General features: G+C 43.8%; 3 protein-coding genes and 1 pseudogene across 3 annotated transcripts; 2 read left to right on the forward strand and 2 right to left on the reverse strand.

Annotated features, from left to right (window-relative positions):
• On the forward strand, positions 699–21,766 carry LOC8072791 (annotated as a pseudogene).
• On the reverse strand, positions 2,522–3,374 carry LOC8072790 (putative glycine-rich cell wall structural protein 1). Its single transcript, XM_002450400.2, has one exon. The coding sequence runs from the start codon at positions 3,329–3,331 to the stop codon at positions 2,762–2,764; it is 570 nt and encodes a 189-aa protein (XP_002450445.1). The 5' UTR covers positions 3,332–3,374; the 3' UTR covers positions 2,522–2,761.
• LOC8079754 (putative glycine-rich cell wall structural protein 1) lies at positions 11,902–12,810 on the forward strand. The gene has a single exon (XM_002449086.2). It carries the CDS (start codon positions 11,978–11,980, stop codon positions 12,554–12,556), a length of 579 nt encoding a protein of 192 aa, XP_002449131.1. The 5' UTR covers positions 11,902–11,977; the 3' UTR covers positions 12,557–12,810.
• LOC8072792 (putative glycine-rich cell wall structural protein 1) lies at positions 22,951–23,806 on the reverse strand. Its single transcript, XM_002450401.2, has one exon. It carries the CDS (start codon positions 23,761–23,763, stop codon positions 23,194–23,196), a length of 570 nt encoding a protein of 189 aa, XP_002450446.1. The 5' UTR covers positions 23,764–23,806; the 3' UTR covers positions 22,951–23,193.

Genomic DNA, 24,276 nt, shown 5'->3' on the forward strand with positions numbered 1-24,276 from the left:
AATAAGTTGTCTCATACTTGTCTCTAAAATACATTCTCTTTCTTATTTCTTCTCACAACACTTGCTATTTGGGTCCACTACTACCTATGCATCCGTGCCCAGCTTGGTGCTTACATAAGAGCCAAGCTATCATCTCTCTCCTCTCTTCTCTCCTCCACATCAGCATTAGCTTGGCTATAAGCCCATTATTGTACCTGCTCTTAGCCAACCATTATATATGCCGGCTGTTTTTGTTGGCAGTAAATGACATGGCAACTGTATTCAGTCAGCAGCCGGCTAAATTACTAGCCATGCTCTTAGCCGCGCCACACCAACTCTACTTGCAGCGGCAGGGCTTGGCCGCGTGCTCCAGCAGCAGCAAAAGGGTGGGGAATCAGGCGGCACAGTGGCCTACTGTGGCTGCGGCACTGAGCCACCCATGTCGACCCATAGAGGAGCAATTCGGGGGCGTCGCCTCCAATCAACTCAACAATTCCTGTTCACTAAAGCTCTGACGTTTTACTCCCCAAAAAATAAGAGAATAAAACATGTTCTATGAGCCAAAATGGATGAGAAGCAGCGACGGCTCACCTGGATCAGGCATAGCAGGGCTTGCTTAGCTACGCACGTGTGATCGATCGGTTCGATCAGCCCACGAAACATTGGGATACTACTGTCACTTGATCCAAAACGACTCTACCCTGAACCTCGACTTGGGCATGCAGATTTTCGTGAAGATGCCCAATGGCAAGATCATTACAGTTGAGGTGGAGCCGTCCGATACAGTCGGCGATGTCGAGGCAAAGATACAGGACCAGCAGAGGATCATCTTTGACGGCAGCCGACTTGATAAGAAGTGCAAACCTGGCTTTTACAAGGTTCAGCAACATTCGACCCTGCAACTTGACCTCTGTGACTCTGTCCTCAGCGTGGCGGCATGCCGATTGCCGTCAAGACACTCCCTATAAGCAAGGCCATCAGGTACAAGGTGCAGTTTACTGACAAGTGACAAGGTTGGCGATTTGAAGGCAAAGATTCAGGACCAACAGAGGCTCCTCTTTAAAGGACAGCAGCTTGTGGATGGACAGACGCTCGCCGATTACAATGTTCGGATACAATCCACCCTGCGCATTGACTGTCCCATCATGCAGATCTTTGTGAAGACGTGCACTGGGCAGACGATCACTCTAGAGGTGGAGCCGTCTAACACGATTGATGATGTCAAGGAAACAAGCTTGACGATGCGAAGACACTTGCTGAGTGCAATGTACGTACGGGGTCTACCCTGCACCTTGATGCTTAGCTACAAAATTTTGGTGTCTTCTGATGCTCTACTACTTAATTTATTTATCCTCCGCCTCTGGACACTAGTTGTCCTTGTCTGTGTCTACTGGTTGAAATAACCATGTGCAACCATGTGCCTTTCAAGTGAGACTATCATTGTCTTTGTTTTTTTGGTAATAGTAAGAACATGTGTTTGTGGATATATGCTCTCCATATTTAATTTCTCAGAATAACCGTCCATGCTTAAATTCCGTGATGCATAAATTTGCTGTCTTTCCAACTATACATTTGTTCACGCTGGCACCTCGTATCTGTCTGATTTTCTGAGTACTGGTGATATTCAGAATAGGTGCACTTGGAATACTTGAGTTAAGCTGCTGTACCTGAATACCTGCATCGTTTTTCAATTCATTTGTTGATTATTCATGGGCTTTTCCTTCATTAGTTGCGCTGCAACTTCGTTTCTGTACTTCAAGTATTCAATTGCCCAGCTCTAATCTGAAGTTCAATCTTTAGAAAAATCACAATTAGAGGGTCAGTACTTGGATCGTGCTCTCAGCTTTGGGCCATTTTTCAACATGTTGGGTAACCTTGGGGGGGGGGGGGGGGAGAGAGAGAGAGAGAGAGAGCGCGAGAGAGAGAGAGGGAGGGAGATATCGTCAGTCCAAGCTATGGTTCCTGCATCCCAAGAATTCAATAACTCTTCAAATAACCTACCAACATATTTACAGAGCCATCATCCTTTTCTCCCCATGTGGGAAGAATTACGATCAAGGATTTACCTCTTCTTTCTGAACTCATTTTTTCTTCCCTAGAATTGTGCATTGGATCAATTAGTCAATTAGAATAACAAACGTGCTTCATCTTTTGTAGAATCTGGGATTGCTATTCTGTTTGAAAGAGGATGGAAGATTTGACATACAAGTGTGCTTCGAGCGGTGCAGGAAAAGGAAGAAATAGAAATCAAATTGAATAACCTCTCTCGACATATCAACTTTCTAGCATGTATATTTTAGAGTTACTCCCTCCATTCCGTAAGTCATTTTGGCTTTTCTATATACATAGCTTATACTATGTATCTAGACACAATATATATGTACTATGGCAGAACCCCTAAATTTAACATAATCCCAGTCGTACTTGTCAGCCATTTGATAGTAAGTATCCGAGAAACCAAGTCAAATTTGGTAGTCTGTCGAGCACAGAACTCGAAATGATTCAGTTTTTATTCCAAATCCATAAACGAGCTGAGGGAATAAAACTTCAAAACATCAAAACAATTTCTTACAACACAAGGTTACAGAATCAGAGTATTACAACATCATCTTAGAAGCTGGACCTTACAAGATTGCTACTATTGCTACAATAGTTGGACCCTTTATTAATTAATTTCTAACAAAAGTGTAACAAAGGGGACAAAGAAAATAAATAACTATATGACTTCAAACAAATTAAAGAAGGGCGATGGGCTCCAACTTTAGATTGGCTCATATGCAACTCAGGGGTAGGCATTGCCGTATCCAGATCCGGCACCTGAGCCACCGCCAGCCCCAGCATTTTGAGTATTTCCTGTGCCACCACCATTGCCACTAGCACTTGCACCTGCATCACTTGATCCGGACCAAAACCTGTTAGCATAGCTAGAGCCAGAACCAGTGCCACTACCAGATCCTTGAGCATTGGAATTATATCCGGATTGTCCTCCACCCCCACCCCCACCGGTACCACCAGCATTAGTGGATTCTCCATAACCAGAATACCCGCCTTGACTATATGTACTAGACCCTGAACCTGATCCTGACCCTGAACCATATCCAACCCCGTATTGGCTAGTTCCACCACCTGCACCACCCCCTCCAGCACTTGCATGTGCACCATAAGGACCGCTATCACCAGATCCGGTGCCAGACCCTGACCCTGATCCCCCAGCATTCCCAAGTGCACCACCATCTCCCCCTCCTGTGCCAGTCCCATAAGAACTAGAGTATCTAGCCACCCTTGCAGCATTGGCTAATCCTATGCTCATCAGGACAATGAGCCCCACTGATATTAGCTTTGTGCCTGCCATTGTGAGCTACCACTAGAGAGTGTTTGAGTTGAGATGGGTTCCTAGTGAGTGCTGCATGGGTATTTATAGTGCTTGATGGCGTGGTTCTTTACCTTCTTATTAGCGTGCACGTTAATGGTAGGGTGCAATACGAGACCAAGTGGATGCTTTTAAAATCCCTGGATCGCTAATGCATGGAGCTTGTTGACTTGACCATTTACTACATCCAAGTAGCAAAGTGGCAGTACTTGTTACGAATTGTCTTAGCAGTATACTTGTTACGCTCTCTCTAGCTAGATGATGTGCTATAAGTCATGTCCATATAGATTATGGATGCCACATAGTTTTAGCATTCTCCTGTGTTTGTATGGCCCATTATATTGAAACGAAACTAAACTAGCCCCTTCCTCCCATTTTAGTAGTTCAGTTTATTTGTATTCTTCGTCTCGATGATATACCGTGAACGTGTCCATCGAGTTATTGCTGATTTCGGAGGGCACTCTAAAGCGAAAGGTTTTAGTGCCAGGAATTTATTTAGATGTCACGTCTCTCTCTCTCTCTCTCTCTCTCTCTCTCTCTCTCTCCCTGATGTGTGTGCATATTTCGTTGTTTGACAAGGACCATATACAGAACTGATGAAAAGAATAGTACTATAGCAACTTTCAAGTTCCAAGCTCTGTTACATATACTCCATTTTCACTCTACTACCTGAAAACAAAAGGAAGAGTGGTCTTACTTTCACGAGGTTTTATGGGCGCTCACTTAATCATCATATAAACTTTTTCTTATTGGATTTTGCTTTGGATAAATTGTTTTACCTGCGGAAAGCACTCATATGCATGCTCATGACTCTGCACTTTTTTGACCATTCTCTCCAGCAATGTGAAACATGCACAGCTGGTGACACGACAATCAAAAGGTAACACTAGATCACCCATAGTAATTTAACCCTGGGTTTGTATATATTTAGTGGTCAGGCTCTAGCACTATGTATATTTCTTTGGTAATTTAACCCAGGGTGTATAATTTATACCTGCATGCATGAAGTCTTATCAGAATCAGCACGTTTGAAGATCCACACAGGCATCCAGCACCCGAAAAATTCTGTTCCTCTTGAAGACATTGCAGATCGAGAGGTGACCTCGAGGTTTTCACAACGACTTTGTCAAATTCAGGCATGTACTTGAGACTACTCTTATATGGAGCTGGTGGACTCGATAAGTGAGACAACTCACCAGGTTAATTAATTAGTACAATGCAAGCTGTATTAGTAGCGAAACGATCCTTGAAGGCTAATGTAACGAAACATTGAAGCTATCTCTTCCTTCCAATGCAAGGACCGAACTGCTAATTTTTGCATACAACCTTGTCAATTGCTTAATTACATTTTGATGGCACTGAGCGACCTTTTTTTTGTTTGAATCTTCAGCAAGCTTTATTGATTAATCAAAATGGATATATAGTTTACAAGCAGCTGTAAAGTAGATACAGGGGTATCATCTACCCAAATCTGAGAGCTTAATTACATTGTGATGGCACTGAGCGACTTAATTGCATCGGTCTAATGGGTGCAATCAGGTGATTGCACCACACAAAGCAATAAAACCAATTTAGTAACATACAAACCACCAGTGTGGTGCAAAAAAGACACGCACAACTAAGGAGGGTCTATTTTTCCAAGGCAATGTGGCTACGGCAGCTCCTGCATCAAACACTACGTAGAAATTGATTTCTCGAGACGCCTGGTCTTTTTTAAGGGCGGCTGGTGTTGGAGCTGCCCCTTTAGTGACGTGCTCGGGCCCCAACTGGTTAGCTGCCTTTACAAATGACACTATAGGGGCCCTTAGAGCAACTCCAGCAATAGCCCTAAAAACAGGGTCCCTACTTTTCATTTGCGTGCTTCCTCTACTTTTGGATGTCCAAAATTTTTGCTTCCACTCCAACAGTACCACCTAAATGAAGGCCCCCAAAGCTAAATTGGTAGACAATGACATGTGGGACCCACTCGTCATTGGGTCAAACATTTCGCTATCGCGTGGCCACGGGGAGGGGAGGCTCGACGCTCGTGATGACCATGGCTGGGGCTACTCCCGCTCATCAAGGAGAGGCCACTCTCACCGGAAGGGATGGCGGCGAGGCCCAACGGTGGAGGTCGAAGGTGGAGGGAGGGAGCGCGGTAGTGGAGATCGGCGCTGGAGGGAGGTGGGCGAAGCTGCATCTATACGGTGTGAGGAGGTAATAACCACACCACGAAGGATGGGGGTTGGGCTGTTGGGCTAACAGAAATGGGGTCTGCAGGAAAGATTTAGGTGCCACCCCAAATTGGGAGCTCTAGTAGGGGCCCTGCTGGAGTGCTGTTTTTAGCATGGGCACCCATATTTAGCTATGAGGGCTCAAGTAGGGGCCCTGCTGGAGTTGCTTTTATAAATGGGTCGATTTGTAAGGGCAGCTCAGTCATCAGCCGCCCCTACAAATGCCCAGTGTAAAAACAAAGCAGCCACCTTCTTCCTCCTTGGGTCACTCACTCCAACTTGCAAAAAAAAGATAGGAAGGCCTTGGCCTCCTCCTAAAAATTGCTCTAGTAAGGGAGAGATTTTGATCTCAAATCCTTTGGTGGAGGGATTGTGAAAGGTAAAAAAATATTATTCCAAGCCTTTAATTGGAGTTCTTATGGTTGGTTAGTGAGTAAATTAAAATGTTGCTTTCTCTCCCTTCTATGGTGCTTTGAGCTTTGTAGGGAGCAAATTAGGCCTCTAGTTTTGAAGCTAATAGGGTAAATTAGTTAGAGAAATGACCTTACACCTTTTATTAGTGCATCTTGCTTTATTTTAGTGGAGATTACACCCTAGTTTCATGTATGTTTCATGTACATCTAGTTCTAGATCTAAGGTTTGTTTTTAGTAACTAACCCATGCTATGATTTATAGAATGCAAGCGCACAATTGTGAAAAAATCCCAAGCCTGAAAGTCAGGTATGTAGACCCTCAAACCATAGCACAAACAAATTTTAATTACCCCACACACTGGAAATTGGATTGCAAAGAGCTAACTCTAGAAAGACGGTTGCAGAGAAAGAGGCAATCCGTATGAGGAAAATAAGGGAAGAGTGCCTTAAGGTTGTGGCATACATTGTTGTATCTTTTATGCGTCTGCAACATAACATTATCATATGGGTACCTTACAACTTGAAATAAGCTCGACTCTATACTTACAGATTTTTCAATATATCTTTGTTTGATACCAAATAGCTTATCCGTTTAGTTCTATGGTTAAATTTATGCAGCAACCACTAGATTGTTTTAGGCGTCGATGTCAACAGGACCATGGCATGAGTCTGTGATTGTGCAGATTTTGACCTACACATACAAAGACTTCATAGTGATTCTCAAGATGTATACATATCGTCAATCCTCATTGGCTTATATGTTTTTATATATACTTTAACATTCACTTTTGCATACTAACAAGTTGCATTTGCTAAAATCAATTAAACAAGGCATTCAGGCACTATGTCAAGGAACATCACGGAAGGCATTGTCCAAAAGCATGATTTGGGTATCAAAACTCTATGTTCGGTAAGTGTAGTTGTAACACCCTAAAATTTGCTTCTTTGAAAATAGAGTTAAAACAATTTATTTTTGTATTTTTCTGCTCGTGAAAATATAGAAAAATAATATTTTTCATCAAACTAAAATCTAATATAAGAGTCAGCAACATGTCTGAGCATGCATGCCACTGCATTTTATTTATTGTGATGAGTGTATTTGAACCAGAAATTTAAAAATGATTCAAACTGATTCGCAAATTGGTTTGAAATAAGGTTTTCAAATAAAAAAAAGAGAAAGAAGAAAACCTTCTCCTTCTCAGTTTGGTCCGGAAGGCCTGGTTCTTTCCCCATCCAGCGGCCCAACTCCCTTCCCCACACGTGCGTAGCATTGGCCTGAGTGGCCCAGCTTCACCTCCCCTTCTCCTGGGGCAGAGCATAGCTTCCTCCTTTGCTCTCGAGCGAGAGGCTAGTTTCCCCACAGCGCTATCTGGTCGGGCTAGCCAACCGTGTCGATGCGCCCCACCTCCATTTTGTGCTAATAGCCCAGCCTGCTTCCTGAGTCGCTGACACCCCAGACCCACCAGTCAGTTGAATTCTCTCCATCTTCCCCGTGTTTGTCGAACCAGACTTAGGCCCGCACCGAGGCACATCGAGATTTCCACGGGATTTTCTCTGTGGGAAGATCTCCCTTGCCCCTTTTAAGTGTTGAGAGCCCCCTCGGCGATCTCCTTTTGCATCTTCACATGGCCGCGTAGCCCTAGCCGCCCTCCCATCATCGCTTGGATCTCACGAAACCGACAGACCCAGCCTGCAGTCAAGCTCTCTACTCGCCGCTGTTCCATTGAAATCGAGCTTTGCCGAGCTTCGGATTGAGGTTGCGAACCTCCCTGCACTTCCCATCCTCTTTTTCTCCCTCTCTATGTTACTGTTGATCACCGAACTCATGTAGGAAGCTCCCGTCCGCCATCCAGCGTTGCCAGCCATCTTCAAGCCCTCCCGGACTTTGCAAAGCTCCTAGGTGAGTATGCACCGAGCTTCTCTCGCTCCCCATGTTTACAGTTTGCTAAATAGTGTCCTAAATCACCATTTTGGCAACACAGCGAGCCTTCGGCCATGGCGCCGCGGGGTTCTCGGTCGGAGCCACCCTGAGTCACCACAGCCGTTCATCTCAAGATTGACGGCCAAAAATAAAACATACCCCTTCACTTGCGTTTTTGATAAAGAGCCCTTGGAGTTTTTCGAAATATAACCCACAGTCCTTCGCACTTTTTGTCAATACGCCTTTCCCTTTTGAAAACGTATTTCACCCTATTTGAAATCAAAATACATTTTCTCTATTTACAAAATTGCCACTAATTTTGTTTTAGTCATAAAATATTCATTTTAACTTTTATTTGACCCATTCAAATTGTGTTATATTTATCTTCACGAGATCTACTTGTTAGTAATCTTGGTTCACTAGTTTGAAACTTTTTAATTTCGTGACTTTAATTAATTAATTACTTTTCTCAATGAAATTTTAGAAAATTCATATCTTCTTCGTTTTAGCTCTGATTTCGTGATATTTACGTCTACATGATCGTAGTGATGCGTAGAATCATTTTATAAACTTTTCACATTGTTTTGCTACTGTTGGTGTACTGTTCTAATCACAAATTTGTTTGTTTCGTATATGTTTGGCTCTAGTTTGCTTGTGCGTTGCTATTCGATGATCGAGTGTAGGGTCAGCAATTCGTTGGTGATCAAGAGTGCTACTATGATCAAGATGAGTACCTTGACGACTAGAAGAATCAGCAGGAGCAACAAGAAAGCTTTGATCAAGGCAAGTATAGCATTGGGTTTTCTTTCTGTGACCATGATCTTGTGACTTGATTAATGTTTAAGCAACAAACGATAAATGTGACTTTTTAGCAACTTGAGGATTTATCTGTACTTGATCACCCAGGATTGACAGTGCAACCATGAGGGATATATGGCTATGGCGTTAGTCAAGTATGAGTATCTTTTCTAGCATGTTAGAGGTTACCATGTGGCGCAAAAGGGGGATAGCAGACCGCGGATCTCAGTGAGTGGTTGAATCACACGGACTGACTAATGAAACCTAGCGGCCCTAACTTGCTAGACGAACCTTTGAAAGACTTTATAGTGAACCCTGCCAACCTCCTTAGGAAAGGGGTTAAGAGATTAGCTACCTCAAGTGAAAGGGTAAATCATGACTCCTAGGTAAAGATGTACGACCTCTGCAGAGTGTTTAAAAAACTGGTATACTAGCCGTGCTCAGAGACACGAGCGGCCTTCGTGACATTTACATGAAGGATGATGATTCTTGTTATGTTAACATGCTCATTATTTATTGTTTTGATGCTCTACATTATTTATGTCACATTGATCATGAGTTTGTGTGATCTATATTACCTTGTTGATATATTTGTGAAGTTTGACATGCACTCACTATTGCTATTTCTCTCACACCTCAGGAGAGTTTTAGGTTTGTGATCAACCAGTCAGTTTAGATCCAGTAGAGTGAAGTTAATACGTCAAGTTTGGAGTTATCTTCCGTTGTTTGTTGCCTAAGGTTATCTCTGATATACTAAGTATGTTATATATTTATGCATTACCTTTTGATATTACCCCTCATTTGTAGCTATATGTGAGATTTGACTTCTAAGACTCACATATGGTGCATATCTGTGTCCTTAAAATTAGGTATTACAGTAACTTACTTTGGCACTATATTATGTGGCTGTCAATAGCATTACTTAATATTTTTATATGCGAAACACACGCAGTTCCCCAAGTAGAGGCCTAGGAGTAAACATTGCGGATATTACATATGTGCTTCAATGAGTAACACCAGAACCTATAGGAGACACTCGAATTTGGTAAGTTTGAATCTCTTTGCTCGTAGTATAAAAACTTAGCTTATGTTATGAAAGCTTAGACCTAAACTTGTTATCTTGTAGTGGATGGAAGAGAAAAATCAGAAAAGGGACATGTACAAGGATGATCAAATCACAGAGCTCATCGTCGACCTTTGTGGCTTCATATTGGACGAGATTCCGAGACTCCGACTTAGGTAGCAATCCTAGATATCAACACCTTCGTGAGCTTGAAAGGCTATCTCTAGGCCATTGATAATAATTTGATGGACTTGTGGACTTGGACTTGTATAATTTGGCTTGTGATTTGGACATTGGACATGATTTGTGGATGCATATTTGATACATATATATGCTTCTGTGGATGCATACCGGATACATATATGTGGACTTGTCGATGTATATATATATATGTGTGCTGTTGTGATCAGATTTTATATACATATAATTATTTTTTTCTGGAAACTCACTGTAGGGGCGGCTGGTACTAGAACCGCCCCTACAAATAGCATTTGTAAGGGAAGCCAGTGTTAAATCCGTCCCTACAAATAGCATTCACAAGGGCAGCTGATGTTTCGAGCCGCCTTTACAAATACATTTGTAGGGCCATTTGTAAGGGTGGTCAAATCCATGATTTATAAGAGCGCTTGGACAAGGGCGGGTGGCCCAGTCATCCTTACAAAGGGTTTTGACCTGCCCTTAAAGATCCTGGTTGTAGTAGTGAAAGATATATAAGCACCACCTGCATGAAGACATTAGCAAGTTTATTCTGCACAGAAATGTGAAAAGCAAATTTTCTATATCTTGCTCCTGACGAGGCTCTACTAGCAATGTGTCTTGCATATCGCGCTCATCATTGGGGGCATGAGAAGCGTTCATGTCCAAACATGTTGCTCAGTGATAGCTGACTTAAACATGTAAGGCATTTGTGAAAAAAATATATAGCAGATCAATCAAATTAAAGGAAGAGGTAGTTTTAATGTTTCCTTACATTTTCTTTATGCGAGTATGTTTTCTGACATTTTCTTTTTTAAGTATTATTGTAACATTAGCAGATTAGCTAGTATGGCTGTGCAAGAATTGTGTTCACAATGTTATCTGACCCATATCAGACTACCTCAGCCCGACTTTCGTTCGCTCTTATCAAACTACTGCATGTGGACGCTGAGGGTTCAAGCTATCAAGGATTGTTTGGCTACTTATACAGCTGGCAATGTACTGATTAAGTAATTAACCTTGTGAGAGCAGTAGTTCTTAAGTCCATGACTGAATTTGTCAAAGTCGTTGTGAAAACCCCGAGGTCACCTCTGCAATGTCAACCGCTGCACGAGGAATAGAATCGTTCGGGTGATCAGAGGATGCCTGTGTGGACCTTCAAACGTGCTGTCCGTCGAGACTTCATGCATGCAGGTCGTCGTTTACTAGTTTTAATGTTAGTATAATGCTAGAGCCCGATCACAAAAGAAATATAAAACTTTGGGTTACATTATTATATGGGTGATCCTGTGATCTTTTGATTTTCGTGTCACCGGCTAGCTGTGCATGCTTCATGCTGGAGAGAATGGCCAAATGCAGAGTCATGAGCATGCATGAGAGTATATTGTAGTATGCATGCATTAGAGCTTGGAAGTTGCTAGTACTATTCTTTTCTGTATGGGATTTTTGTCCAGCAACACAATATATACCGAGACAAAGCATACAAATAATTTTTATTGAACTACACCCAGATTTCAGCTATATATGAGACAAAGCAGTACTGCACGTCACTGAAATATTTCACACATTTACTATAAATGCTGGTCAAAAATCGGCAATGACTCGATGCATAACTTCTCTGTATACCGAGATGAAGAATACATACAAGTGAACTACTTAAACCAGAGCAACAAGCTGGTTTAGTTTCAATAGGCCTTCCAAACACCGATGAATGCTAAAACTTTGTGCCATCCATTATCTTATCTATGGACATGAGACTTAGCTGACCATCTAGAGAGAGCGTGACAAGTGTCATCCATCAGCTTGCCACTTCACGTAATTTATGGTCAAGTCAAGAAGCTCCATTAATTCCATTGGATTTTAAAAGCCTCCACTTGGTCTCCTATTGAAACACCACTACCATACGTGCATGCTATATATGGAGGTAAAGAACCACTGCATGCATGGCCTCAAGCACTATAAATACCCATGCAGCATTCACTGGAAAGTCATCTCAACTCAAGCAGTCCATAGTGTTAGCTCACAATGGCAGGCACAAAGCTCGTATCACTGGGGCTCATTGTCCTCATGAGCATAGGATTAGCCAATGCTGTTAGGGTGGCTAGATACTCTAGTGCTGATGGGACTGGCACAGGCCAGGGAGGGGGTGGTGGATATGTGAATGGTGGGGGATCAGGGTCTGGGTCTGGCACCGGATCAGGTGATAGTGGCCCTTATGGTTCCCATGCAAGTGCTGGAGGGGGCGGTGGAGGTGGTGGAACTAGCCAATACGGTGGGTCTGGATATGGTTCAGGGTCAGGGTCAGGTTCAGGGTCTAGTACATATAGTCAAGGACGGTATTCTGGCTATGGAGAGTCTTCTAATGCTGGTGGTGCCGGTGGGGGTGGGGGTGGAGGACAAGCTGGAGGTGCCTGGAATTCTAATGCTCAAGGATCCGGTAGTGGCACCGGTTCTGGCTCTAGCTATGCTAACAGGTATTGGTATGGATCAAATCAAGCAGGTGCACGTGCTAATGGCAATGGTGGTGGCACAGGAAATAGTCAAAATGGTGGCGGTGGCGGCGGTTCTGGTGCCGGAACTGGATATGGCAATGCCTACCCATAAACTCCTTATAATAAGCCAATCTGAAGTTGGACCATCGTAGTATTTCCTTGCTTGAAGTCGTAGAGTTATTTGTTTTCTTTGTCCCTTTGTTACACTTTTGTTAGCAGTGAATTAATAAAGGGTCCAACTGCTCTAGCAACAGTAGCAGTCTTGTAAGGTCCTTATATGAAGATGTTGTAACCATGTCTGTTTGTGAAAGGAAAAAATAACTTATGCATCATGTGGCCACTGCATCTAAAAAAATTCTTATGTTCCCTTTGGAGTGATTAAGTTGAGATGCCTACACCATGCATATTCACATCGTTATTAAATTATACACCATTGAATTTCCTGGAGTTGTTTATATCACTTAATTATGATGATAACTCCAACTGGGTCAATCCAGTCTAGAACATAATTAGCAAGAACTGCTGGCACAAGCCCATTTATGTCAATCAGCCTAGAACATAATTAGCAAGAACCACATGATTATATAAGGGGTCCCATTATATAAATACCCTAAGTACATATTTAGGTGAAGGCTTTACGTTAATCATTTGTGTAGCCAAAAAGGATCAAACAACATAGCCTAGTTTGGTGGCCAATGTTTTCTGCATTCGTGCATTGTGCTTCACTCTCGTGAATGGCTAATCAACAAGATGGATACTTGATGTCCAGTTCTATTCAATTATTCGTCTTCCATCACAGATCAGTCCATATCATCATACTTTTAAATGACACATTACAGTTCACATTAATATTGATTTCTAATGCATAATTTAGATCTCATTTAGAGTGTTGCTTAAGACTTAACGCTCTATAACAGATTTCATTTGGGGAGGGCAACAGAGTATATGAGGCGGCTCTATTGCGTCCCATGCGTGGTTGCTCACCGGCTCGACATTCTGGTTCCTCAATTGTAGGCCTTGTAGGAGGATCACGGAAAACAGAATGGAAGAGAGGCCATATATGCTATCTTTAGGTCATTGTACTCATCTTGTTGTTCACATATGCATCATGGATGGATGTACTGTTTGGGTCTCCTCTATTTTCCGAAGAGCAGGAGTCGTCACTTAGATTTCTTTTATTACCTTTGTCCATATGGCGCAACGCATAATCTCCTGGAGAAGAGGCTTTGCCTTGGGGCCCTTCGTGGCGAAGTTCCTGTTTGACTCATCAGTTGACATGAGCTTGTTTCTTCACTATTCACCCACTCTTGAATTTTCATCATGTTCTTGCATATGTACCTAAGAAATGGTGAAGGTGAAAGATAGGTTTCATTCTCTTAGGCCACAATGTTCATCTGAAGATCACGAGCAATATTTCATTGATAGCTTCATTAGGTGTCATCTTGTCAATATAATTCTCTTAGAGAATGGAGTTGACCAAGTTGTAGTCAAGTTTATTTGAAAATGATTTGATGATTTTCCTCACATCCTCATGTTGCTCTAGTTGCTTCAAACTAGACCATTAATCTCAATGATAAGAATATTCAAACATGAGAACATGTACTACTGTAATTTTTCTGTTGCAGTCTGTAGTAGCATATAGCCAAAACAAGTTATAGATATTATCAGAATTCAAGAAATCGCTATGCCAAAATTGCCCCATTATTAATATTAAGTTGCTCAATTCATCTACATATTATATAAAATATGCCCAAGTAGAATAAGTAACAATATTTTGATCAAGCTTCTCAAAAATAAAATTTAGGACAATCCTAATAGATAGCATGAAGATCTGTCTGAAGCTCCACTTGAGCTATTATATGGACGAGAAGCTTTGTTGCCCGTTGAAGTAAATCTAGATGCATATAGATTTGGCTAAGCAAAATGATCTATTGTTGTTATATATCATGCTTTAAGGATGGACAATGTCGACAAGGTAAAGAACAAAAGCCTAAAGGCTCTAAAGTATATTGAGAGAGACAAAGCTAGTGTTGCCTAGGCTTACAACAAGAAAGTGAAAAGTAAATATTGTGTATCATGCACCCGATAAGGCTCCACCAGCAATGTGTCATGCATATCGTGCTCATTGTTGGGGGACCACGTTAGGCATTCATGTGCAAACATGTTATTCAGTGATGGCTGACCTAAAAGTTGGGTAGGCTGATTTTGGCCTGCATCAATTGAGCATTCTAGCTCTTTGCTAGTGTTATGACCTAATGAAAGGTCCTAATATGGCTAGAGGGGGGTGAATAGCCTATTTAAAAAATCTACAAACTCACTAGAGCAAGAGGTTAGTAAATAACAAAGTGAAGCTTTTTGCTCTAGCTCTAAAAGGGGTTATTGCAAGCCACCTATCCAACAATTCTAGTTGATATGATCACTAGGCACACAAGAGCTTTGTCTCTAGTTACACTAGAGAGCTACCTAAAGTTTCTAAACAAGTATGTAAGCTACTCTAGTTTGCAAGAAAGTAAGAGAGATGGTTTGATCTTTATACCACCGCGTAGAGGGGATGAACCAATCAATAATATGAAGTCCAATCACCGGGAGAAATTCAAAGTACAATCACAAAGGACACACACAATTTTCTCCCGAGGTTCACGTGCTTGCCGGCACGCTACGTCCCCGTTGTGTCGACCAATACTTGGTGATTCGGTGGCTAAGAGGTGTAGCACAAACCTCGTCCTCACTATGACACCACAAGAACCGACCCACAAGTGAGGTAATTCAATGACACGAGCAATCCACTAGAGTTACCTTTCGGCTCTCCGTCGGGGAAGGTATAAGACCCCTCACAATCACCGGGAGATGGCCACAAACAATCACCAACTCGTGCCAAAGCTCCTCCGCTGCTCCAAGCCATCTAGGTGGCGGAAACCACCAAGAGTAACAAGAAAACCGCAGCCAAAACGATCCCCAAGTGCCACTAGATGCAATCACTCAAGCAAATGCACTTGGAATCACTCTCAATCTCACAAAGATGAATAATCTATGAAGGAGATGAGTGGGAGGTGTTTGCTTAGGCTCACAAGGATGTCAAGTATGTTAGAATGCCAAGAGGGTGAGCCCTAAGCCGGCCAACAACTATTTATAGGCCCCTCAAACAAATAGAGCCATTGGCTCTTTCACTGGGCGAAACACGGGGTCACCGGACGCTACTCAGGAGGCACCGGACGCTCAACCCCTGCGTCCGGTGCTCCAGAAACGGCCACGTGTCGCCTTTTGAAACTCAGCGTCGAAGTCTAATGGTAACCTGTAAAGCACCGGACGCGTCCGGTGCACACCGGTCTTAAACGCAGGGAGGTTCGCAAAATGTGTAGGGCACCGAACGCTGAGCACCGGACCGTCCGGTGCTCACCTGACTTAAACCCAGGGAGGAAAACAAACAGACCTCACACCTTGACGATTGATTCAAACTCTGCCAGTAGTTCTATGATCTAAAAACCTTGACGATTGAAGATCTAGTTAGGCGGCTTCGGGCTGCTGAAGACAGACTTGAACCATCGACCGAGCAAGTTACTGAAAAGATGAAGTCTTCACTTCTTCTTACTGAGGAGGAGTGGGCAACGAGGAACAGAAGCCGGATGGTGGGTTCAGAGTCATCCTCCCAAGGTAGCAAGGGAGGTAGCTATTACGTCAAGAAGAACAAGCCACGTGCTCGACCTGGTGGAGGGAAGAATGATCGTGATAAGCGAGATAATGGCTGTCATCCATCTTCTGGAACACCTCGCCGCAATGGCAGATGCAGAAAGTGCGGTGTGATTGGACATTGGGCAAAGGAGTGCTTGAACAAGAAGGCAAATAAGGATGAGCAAGATGCTGCAGCTCATCACGTTGCCGGTGATGTGGATAAAGCACCAGCCCTGTTGGTTGCACAAGTGAGCAATGTGACGTCTGTGAGGACAGGGTGACAAGATTTGTTCCTGAATCAGGAACGGGTGTTTCCAGCAAAGTACAATGCAGGTGCATGGGTACTTGACACAGGCGCCACAAATCATATGACGGGTTGTCGAGACTCTTTGGCAGATCTGGATGAAACAATACAGGGCGCTGTACGGTTTGGTGATGGATCGACTGTGAAAATTCAAGGTGTTGGCGTAGTCACTATTGCAGGCAAGAACCAGGAGCACCGAGTTCTGACAGAAGTCTATTTTATCCCCACTCTCAGATGCAATATTGTCAGTCTGGGTCAACTTGAGGAGGCAGGATGCCGAGTTGAGATTGACAAAGGGGTACTGGAGGTGTTCTAGAGAGAGCAACCAGGAGAACCTCGTGGTGTGGTCATCAGGGCAGAACGACGGAATCGTCTCTATGTCATGAAGGTGAACCTGACTACACCTGTATGTTTGTTATCTAAGATTGAGGAGGAGGCCTGGCGCTGGCATGCTCGGTTCAGGCACCTGAATTTCAGGGCATTGCGTGATCTTGGTGTCAAAAATATGGTTAATGGTTTACCTCTAATCAGAAAGGTTGAACAAGTTTGTGATGGCTGTGCGCTTGGCAAGCATCATAGAAGACCTTTCCCTCAGGCTTCATCTTGGCGTGCATCAACTGGGCTTGAGTTGGTGCACACAGATTTGTGTGGGCAAATTACACCGCCCACACCAGGGGGTAAATCTTATTTTATGCTCATCGTAGATGACTATAGTCGTTTCATGTGGATTGAGCTGCTGACGTTGAAGGCAGAAGCATTGTCTTGTTTCAAGAAGTTCAGGACTGCATCTGAGTTAGAATCTGGCTAGAGACTGAAAGCTTTGAGGAGCGATTGTGGGGGCGAGTTCAACAGTAGAGCCTTTGTGGTGTTTTGTGAAGATCATGGGATCAGGCACAATACCACCGCCCCGTATACTCCACAACAAAATGGGGTTGTGGAGCGAAGAAACCAAACAGTGGTCGAGATGGCGCGGTGTTTGCTGAAAAGTATGAATGTGCCACCTTGGTTTTGGGGAGAAGCTGTCATAACATATGTATACATCTTGAATAGATCCCCAACTAAAAGCCTACAAGGACAGACACCATATTAGGCTTGGTATGGAAAGAAGCCAGGGTTCAAGCACTTAAGGACTTTTGGATGTACTGCTTATGCCAAAATAGTTGGTCCAGGGTCCAGCAAGCTGACTGACAGGTCTGTTCGGGTTGTCTTTCTGGGATATGAGCCGGGCTCGAAAGCCTATCGAGTCTATGATCGAGTGAAGGACAAGTTGCTGGTGACACGTGATGTGGTTTTCGATGAATAACGACCATGGGATTGGGGAGGAAGTCAAAGCGAGGCGACAGGTGCAGGCGCTGAAGCTGATACGCCGGATATGTTTCAGGTGGATTGGGCGATACTGTCGGAAATCCGACAATAGGCACTGAAGACGACACTGGTGATTTTTCAGATGCCGATCTTCCTGATCCCGATGATGCTGTACCGGGGTCACCTGCTCTGTCAATCCCACAGTCTGGGGTGTCTTAAACACCCCGCCTCACACTCCACCAACAATACAGTGGGCCACACCGCCTACTGGGCAATCTGCAGATTCTGAAGGCGTTCCACTCCGCTATAGGACGATTCCTGATTTACTGGAAGCTACTGATCCGGTTGAGAATTATGACTATAGTGGAGTATGTTGAGTATGTTTTCTTGCAGCTGAGGAACCAAGGTCACTTGAGGAAGCATTGACTGAGCAATGCTGGAGAAAAGCCATGGAGCCAGAAATGCAGGCAATTGAATCAAACCGTACTTGGGATATTAGTGATCTACCTCCCAAACACAACGCTATCGGTTTGAAGTGGGTCTTCAAAGTAAAGAAGGACCCTGATGGCGGGATAGTGAAGCACAAAGCTCGTCTAGTGGCAAAAGGATATGCTCAGCGGTTTGGAGTCGATTATGATGAGGTTTATGCTCCCGTAGCCAGGATGGAGACTGTACAAGTGTTGTTGGCTCTAGCAGCTAAGGGTGGTTGGAAAGTTCACCATATGGACGTAAATCTGCATTTTTAAATGGTGATCTTACTGAAACCGTATATGTGCAGCAACCTCTAGGTTTCATAGTTGGTGATGGAAGCAAAGCTTTGAAGCTCAGGAAGGCTCTTTACGGGCTGAAGCAGGCGCCAAGGGCATGGAATGCCAAGTTAGACAGGGAGCTATTGGCTCCGGGTTTTGTCAGAAGTAAACTGGATCATGTAGTTTACAGAAGAAGCAATGCAAACTCTTTCTTGATTGTGGGAGTTTATGTTGACGATTTGATAATCTCTGGACCCGGTGCAGATGATATCAAAGTATTTAAGTCAGAGATGAAGAAGAAATTTAATATGAGTGATTTGGGGTTGTTATGTTACTACTTGGGAATCGAAGTTAAGCAAGATTCAAGTGGCATTACACTGTGTCAGAGCTCATATGCTGCAAAGATCATTGATATGGCAGGCATGAGCGACCGTAATTCGTGTGACACCCCGATGGAATGTCGACTGAAACTCAGTAAGAAGATAGAAGGGGATCCTTTGAATCCTACTAAGTACAGAAGCATTATAGGGAGCTTGAGGTACATCATCAACACCAGGCCAGATTTAGCTTTTGTCGTAGGTGTTGTGAGTAGGTACATGGAAGCACCTGGAAGAGAACACTAGATTGCTGTAAAACGTATCCTGAGGTACTTAAAAGGCACTATGGGGTACGGCTGCAAGTATGAGAAGGGAGCTGAGCTAAAACCTATGCTACTAGGTTATAGCGACAACGATTTTGCAGGAGATTCAGAGGACAGGAAGAGCACTACTGGAGTTGGGTATTTTCTGAATGGCAGCTTGGTAACATGGGCATCTCAGAAACAGAAAATTGTTGCTCTATCATCCTGTGAAGCAGAGTACGTGGCAGCGGCAGCAGCAACGTGTCAAGGAATTTGGTTAAGCCGACTGATTGCAGACTTTCAGGGAACAAAAGAGACGACTGTTAAGTTACTCATGGACAATATGTCCGCAATTGCTCTCAGCAAAAATCCAGTACATCACGATCGAAGTAAACACATTGATACAAAGTTTCATTTTCTTCGTGAGTGTGTGGAGGAAGGCAAGCTGGAGGTGGAGCATGTCGGAACTGGAGAACAAGTTGCTGACATTTTCACTAAGGCGCTGGGACGAGTGAAGTTCATAGAACTGAGGAGTGCGTTGGGTTTCGTCGATGTGCATCTAGTTTAGGGGGTGTTTTGTTAGCTAAATAGATGCAAGTTGTCATGAGTCTGTAATAGTTAAGGTAGGGGTAGAGATTGATCGTAGGCGTGCTCGGTCAAGACTCAACCCGAAGAGTTGGTCTGGTTCACGCCACGGCTTCGCAGAGCGCACGTAACGCATCATCGCGGTGCAACGGTGTTGCGGACTCTGGGAGGCGTGGCGTGGGGGGTTTGTAAAGTATCAAACCTGTAAAACTTCTATAAATACAAGGAACAAAGGACCGATCTGGCTGCGGTTGCTTGCAGCATTATTTTTCTCGAGTTCTTAGTGTTTTAGGGTTTATCTCGCCGCGGTCACCATCATCCTGGGTGGCGCGTTCGTGCGCTGGAGTGTGGAAGCGCTCTAACAGTGCACGGCTCAGGTGGCGCTGGCGCCTTAGAGCAAGTAATAGGTCCAGTCAGCAGGCTGAAAGGTTCTCCACGTCAGTAAAGTCTGAGCTAGAGGAAAGAAAAAAGATGAAAGAGAAGGAAGCAGGCTGCTGGTGAAGCACCAGGCTGAACACAGGAACCGAGGAAGAAATCACCGGCTTACAGCCCACAGCGAGTGCAACAGTCGGCGTTTTACGTGGCCTTATTGCTTCTCCTGATCCTTTGCGCCAACTATTCTGCACGCCTCTTCATATCACTGTTGTTTCATTGATGGCCACAAAGATATTACTCACAGCTGATGGAATCAAACATGCAGACATTAAATACTTACAACTTTGTTACAGTCAGCCTCTTAGAGCAAGGCTAATAATACAGCCAGCTGCTGGCTGTAAGGTTTTTTTATAGCCTTCTTGCAGTACACTCATATAATGGTTAGCTCATCACTATTAATATATGGCCCACTTGTATCTGTCACAAATTTTTTTGGTTCTTGTGTCTGAGCCGGCTGTAAGCTTACAACCCGCTTTTACTCTTTCTGTTCTTCTTTCTCCTCTACCTCAGCATTTAGCCGGCTTACAGCCCACTATAATACTTGCTCTTAGCCAACCATTATATATGCGGGCTGTTTTTGTTGGCAGTAAATGAGATGGCAACTGTATTCAGTCAGCAGCCGGCTAAATTACTAGCCATGCTCTTAGCCGCGCCACACCAACTCTACTTGCAGCGGCAGGGCTTGGCCGCGTGCTCCAAGCAGCAGCAAAAGGGTGGGGAATCAGCCGGCACAGTGGCCTACTGCGGCTGCGGCACTGAGTGAGCCACCCATGTCGCCCCACAGAGGAGCAATTCGGGGGCGTCACTTCCAATCAACTCAACAATTCCTGTTCACTAACTCAAGTTTTACTTCCCAAAAAATAAGAGAATAAAACATGTTCTATGAGCCAAAATGGATGAGAAGCAGCGACGGCTCACCTGGATCAGGCATAGCAGGGCTTGCTTTCGCACGTGTGATCGATCGGTTCGATCAGCCCACGAAACATTGGGATACTACTGTCACTTGATCCAAAACGACTCTACCCTGAACCTCGACTTGGGCATGCAGATTTTCGTGAAGATGCCCAATGGCAAGATCATTACAGTTGAGGTGGAGCCGTCCGATACAGTCGGCGATGTCGAGGCAAAGATAGAGGACCAGCAGAGGATCATCTTTGACGGCAGCCGACTTGATAAGAAGTGCAAACCTGGCTTTTACAAGGTTCAGCAACATTCGACCCCGCAACTTGACCTCTGTGACTCTGTCCTCAGCGTGGCAGCATGCCGATTGACGTCAAGACACTCCCTATAAGCAAGGCCATCAGGTACAAGGTGCAGTTTACTGACAAGGTTGGCGATTTGAAGGCAAAGATTCAGGACCAACAGAGGCTCCTCTTTAAAGGACAGCAGCTTGTGGATGGACAGACGCTCGCCGATTACAACGTTCGGAGACAATCCACCCTGCGCCTTGACTGTCCCGTCATGCAGATCTTTGTGAAGACGTGCACTGGGCAGACGATCACTCTAGAGGTGGAGCCGTCTAACACGATTGATGATGTCAAGGAAAAGATCCGTGGTCACCAGAGTCTCACCTTTGATGGCAACAAGCTTGACGATGCGAAGACACTTGCTGAGTGCAATGTACGTACGGGGTCTAACCTGCACCTTGATGCTTAGCTACAAAAATTTGGTGTCTTCTGATGCTCTACTACTTAATTTATTTATCCTCTTCTGGACACTAGTTGTCCTTGTCTGTGTCTACTGGTTGAAATAACCATGTGCAACCATGTGCCTTTCAAGTGAGACTATCTTTCTCTTTGTTTTTTTTGTAATAGTGAGAACATGCGTTTGTGATATATGCTCTCCATATTTCTCAGAACCGTCCATTCTTAAATTCCGTGATGCATAAATTTTCTGTCTTTTCATCTATACATTTGTCACGCAGGCACCTCATATGTGTCTGATTTTCTGACGACTGGTGATATTCAGAATAGGTGCACTTGGAATACTTCAGTTAAGCTGCTGTACCTGAATACCTGCTTCTTTTTTCAATTCATTTGTTGATTATTCATGGGCTTTTCCTTCATTAATTGCGCTGCAACTTCGTTTCTGTACTTCAAGTATTCAATCGCCCCTCTCTAATCTCAAGTTCAATCTTTAGAAAAATCACAATTAGAGGGTCAGTACCTGGATCGAACTCTCAGCTTTGGGACATTTTCCAACATGTTGGATAACCTTGGGGGGGGGGGGGAGAGAGAGAGAGAGAGAGAGAGAGAGAGAGAGAGAGAGAGAGGCAGGGAGGGAGGGAGATATCGTGAGTCCAAGCTATGGTTCCTGCATCCCAAGAATTCAATAACTCTTCAAATAACCTACCAACATATTTACAGAGCCATCATCTTTTTCTCCCTATGTGGGAATAATTACGACCAAGGATTTCCTATTCTTTCTGAACTCATTTTTTCTTCCCTAGAATTGTGCATTGGATCAATTAGTCAACTAGAACAACAAACGTGCTTCATCTTTTGTAGAATCTGGGATTGCTATTCTGTTTGAAAGAGGATGGAAGATTTGACATACAAGTGTGCTTCAAGCGGTGCAAGAAAAGGAAGAAAAAGAAATCAAATTGAATAACCTCTCTCGACATATCAGCTTTCTAGCATGATATTTTAGAGTTACTCCCTCCACCATTCCGTAAGTCATTTTGGCTTTTCTATATATATACATATAGCTATGTATCTAGACACAATATATATCTACTATAGCAGAACTGCTAAATTTAACATAATCCCAGTTGTACTTGTCAGCCATTTGATAGTAAGTATCCGAGAAACCAAGTCAAATTTAGTAGTCTGTCGAGCACAGAACTCGAAATGATTCAGTTTTTATTCCAAATCCATAAACGAGCTGAGGGAATAAAACATCAAAACCATTTCTTACAACACAAGGTTACAGAATCAGAGTATTACAACATCATCTTATAAGCTGGACCTTACAAGATTGCTACTGTGTTGCTAGAATAGTTGGACCCTTTATTAATTAATTTCTAACAAAAGTGTAACAAAGAAGGACGATGGGCTCCAACTTTAGATTGGCTCATATGCAACTCAGGGGTAGGCATTGCCGTATCCGGATCCAGCACCTGAGCCACCGCCAGCCCCAGCATTTTGAGTATTTCCTGTGCCACCACCATTGCCACTAGCACTTGCACCTGCATCACTTGATCCGGACCAAAACCTGTTAGCATAGCTAGAGCCAGAACCAGTGCCACTACCAGATCCTTGAGCATTGGAATTATATCCGGATTGTCCTCCACCCCCACCCCCACCGGTACCACCAGCATTAGTGGATTCTCCATAACCAGAATACCCGCCTTGACTATATGTACTAGACCCTGAACCTGATCCTGACCCTGAACCATATCCAACCCCGTATTGGCTAGTTCCACCACCTGCACCACCCCCTCCAGCACTTGCATGTGCACCATAAGGACCGCTATCACCAGATCCGGTGCCAGACCCTGACCCTGATCCCCCAGCATTCCCAAGTGCACCACCATCTCCCCCTCCTGTGCCAGTCCCATAAGAACTAGAGTATCTAGCCACCCTTGCAGCATTGGCTAATCCTATGCTCATCAGGACAATGAGCCCCACTGATATTAGCTTTGTGCCTGCCATTGTGAGCTACCACTAGAGAGTGTTTGAGTTGAGATGGGTTCCTAGTGAGTGCTGCATGGGTATTTATAGTGCTTGATGGCGTGGTTCTTTACCTTCTTATTAGCGTGCACGTTAATGGTAGGGTGCAATACGAGACCAAGTGGATGCTTTTAAAATCCCTGGATCGCTAATGCATGGAGCTTGTTGACTTGACCATTTACTACATCCAAGTAGCAAAGTGGCAGTACTTGTTAGCAGTATACTTGTTACGCTCTCTCTAGCTAGATGATCTGCTATAAAAGTCTCATGTCCATATAGATTATGGATGCCACATAGTTTTAGCATTCTCCTGTGTTTGTATGGCCCATTATATTGAAACGAAACTAAACTAGCCCCTTCCTCCCATTTTAGTAGATCAGTTTATTTGTATTCTTCGTCTCGATGATATACCGTGAACGTGTCCATCGAGTTATTGCTGATTTCGGAGGGCACACTAAAGCGAAAGATTGTAGTGCCAGGAATTTATTTAGATGT

This window comes from Sorghum bicolor, chromosome 5 (genome assembly GCF_000003195.3).
Source record: "Sorghum bicolor cultivar BTx623 chromosome 5, Sorghum_bicolor_NCBIv3, whole genome shotgun sequence".
NCBI classification, from domain to species: Eukaryota; Viridiplantae; Streptophyta; class Magnoliopsida; order Poales; family Poaceae; genus Sorghum; species Sorghum bicolor.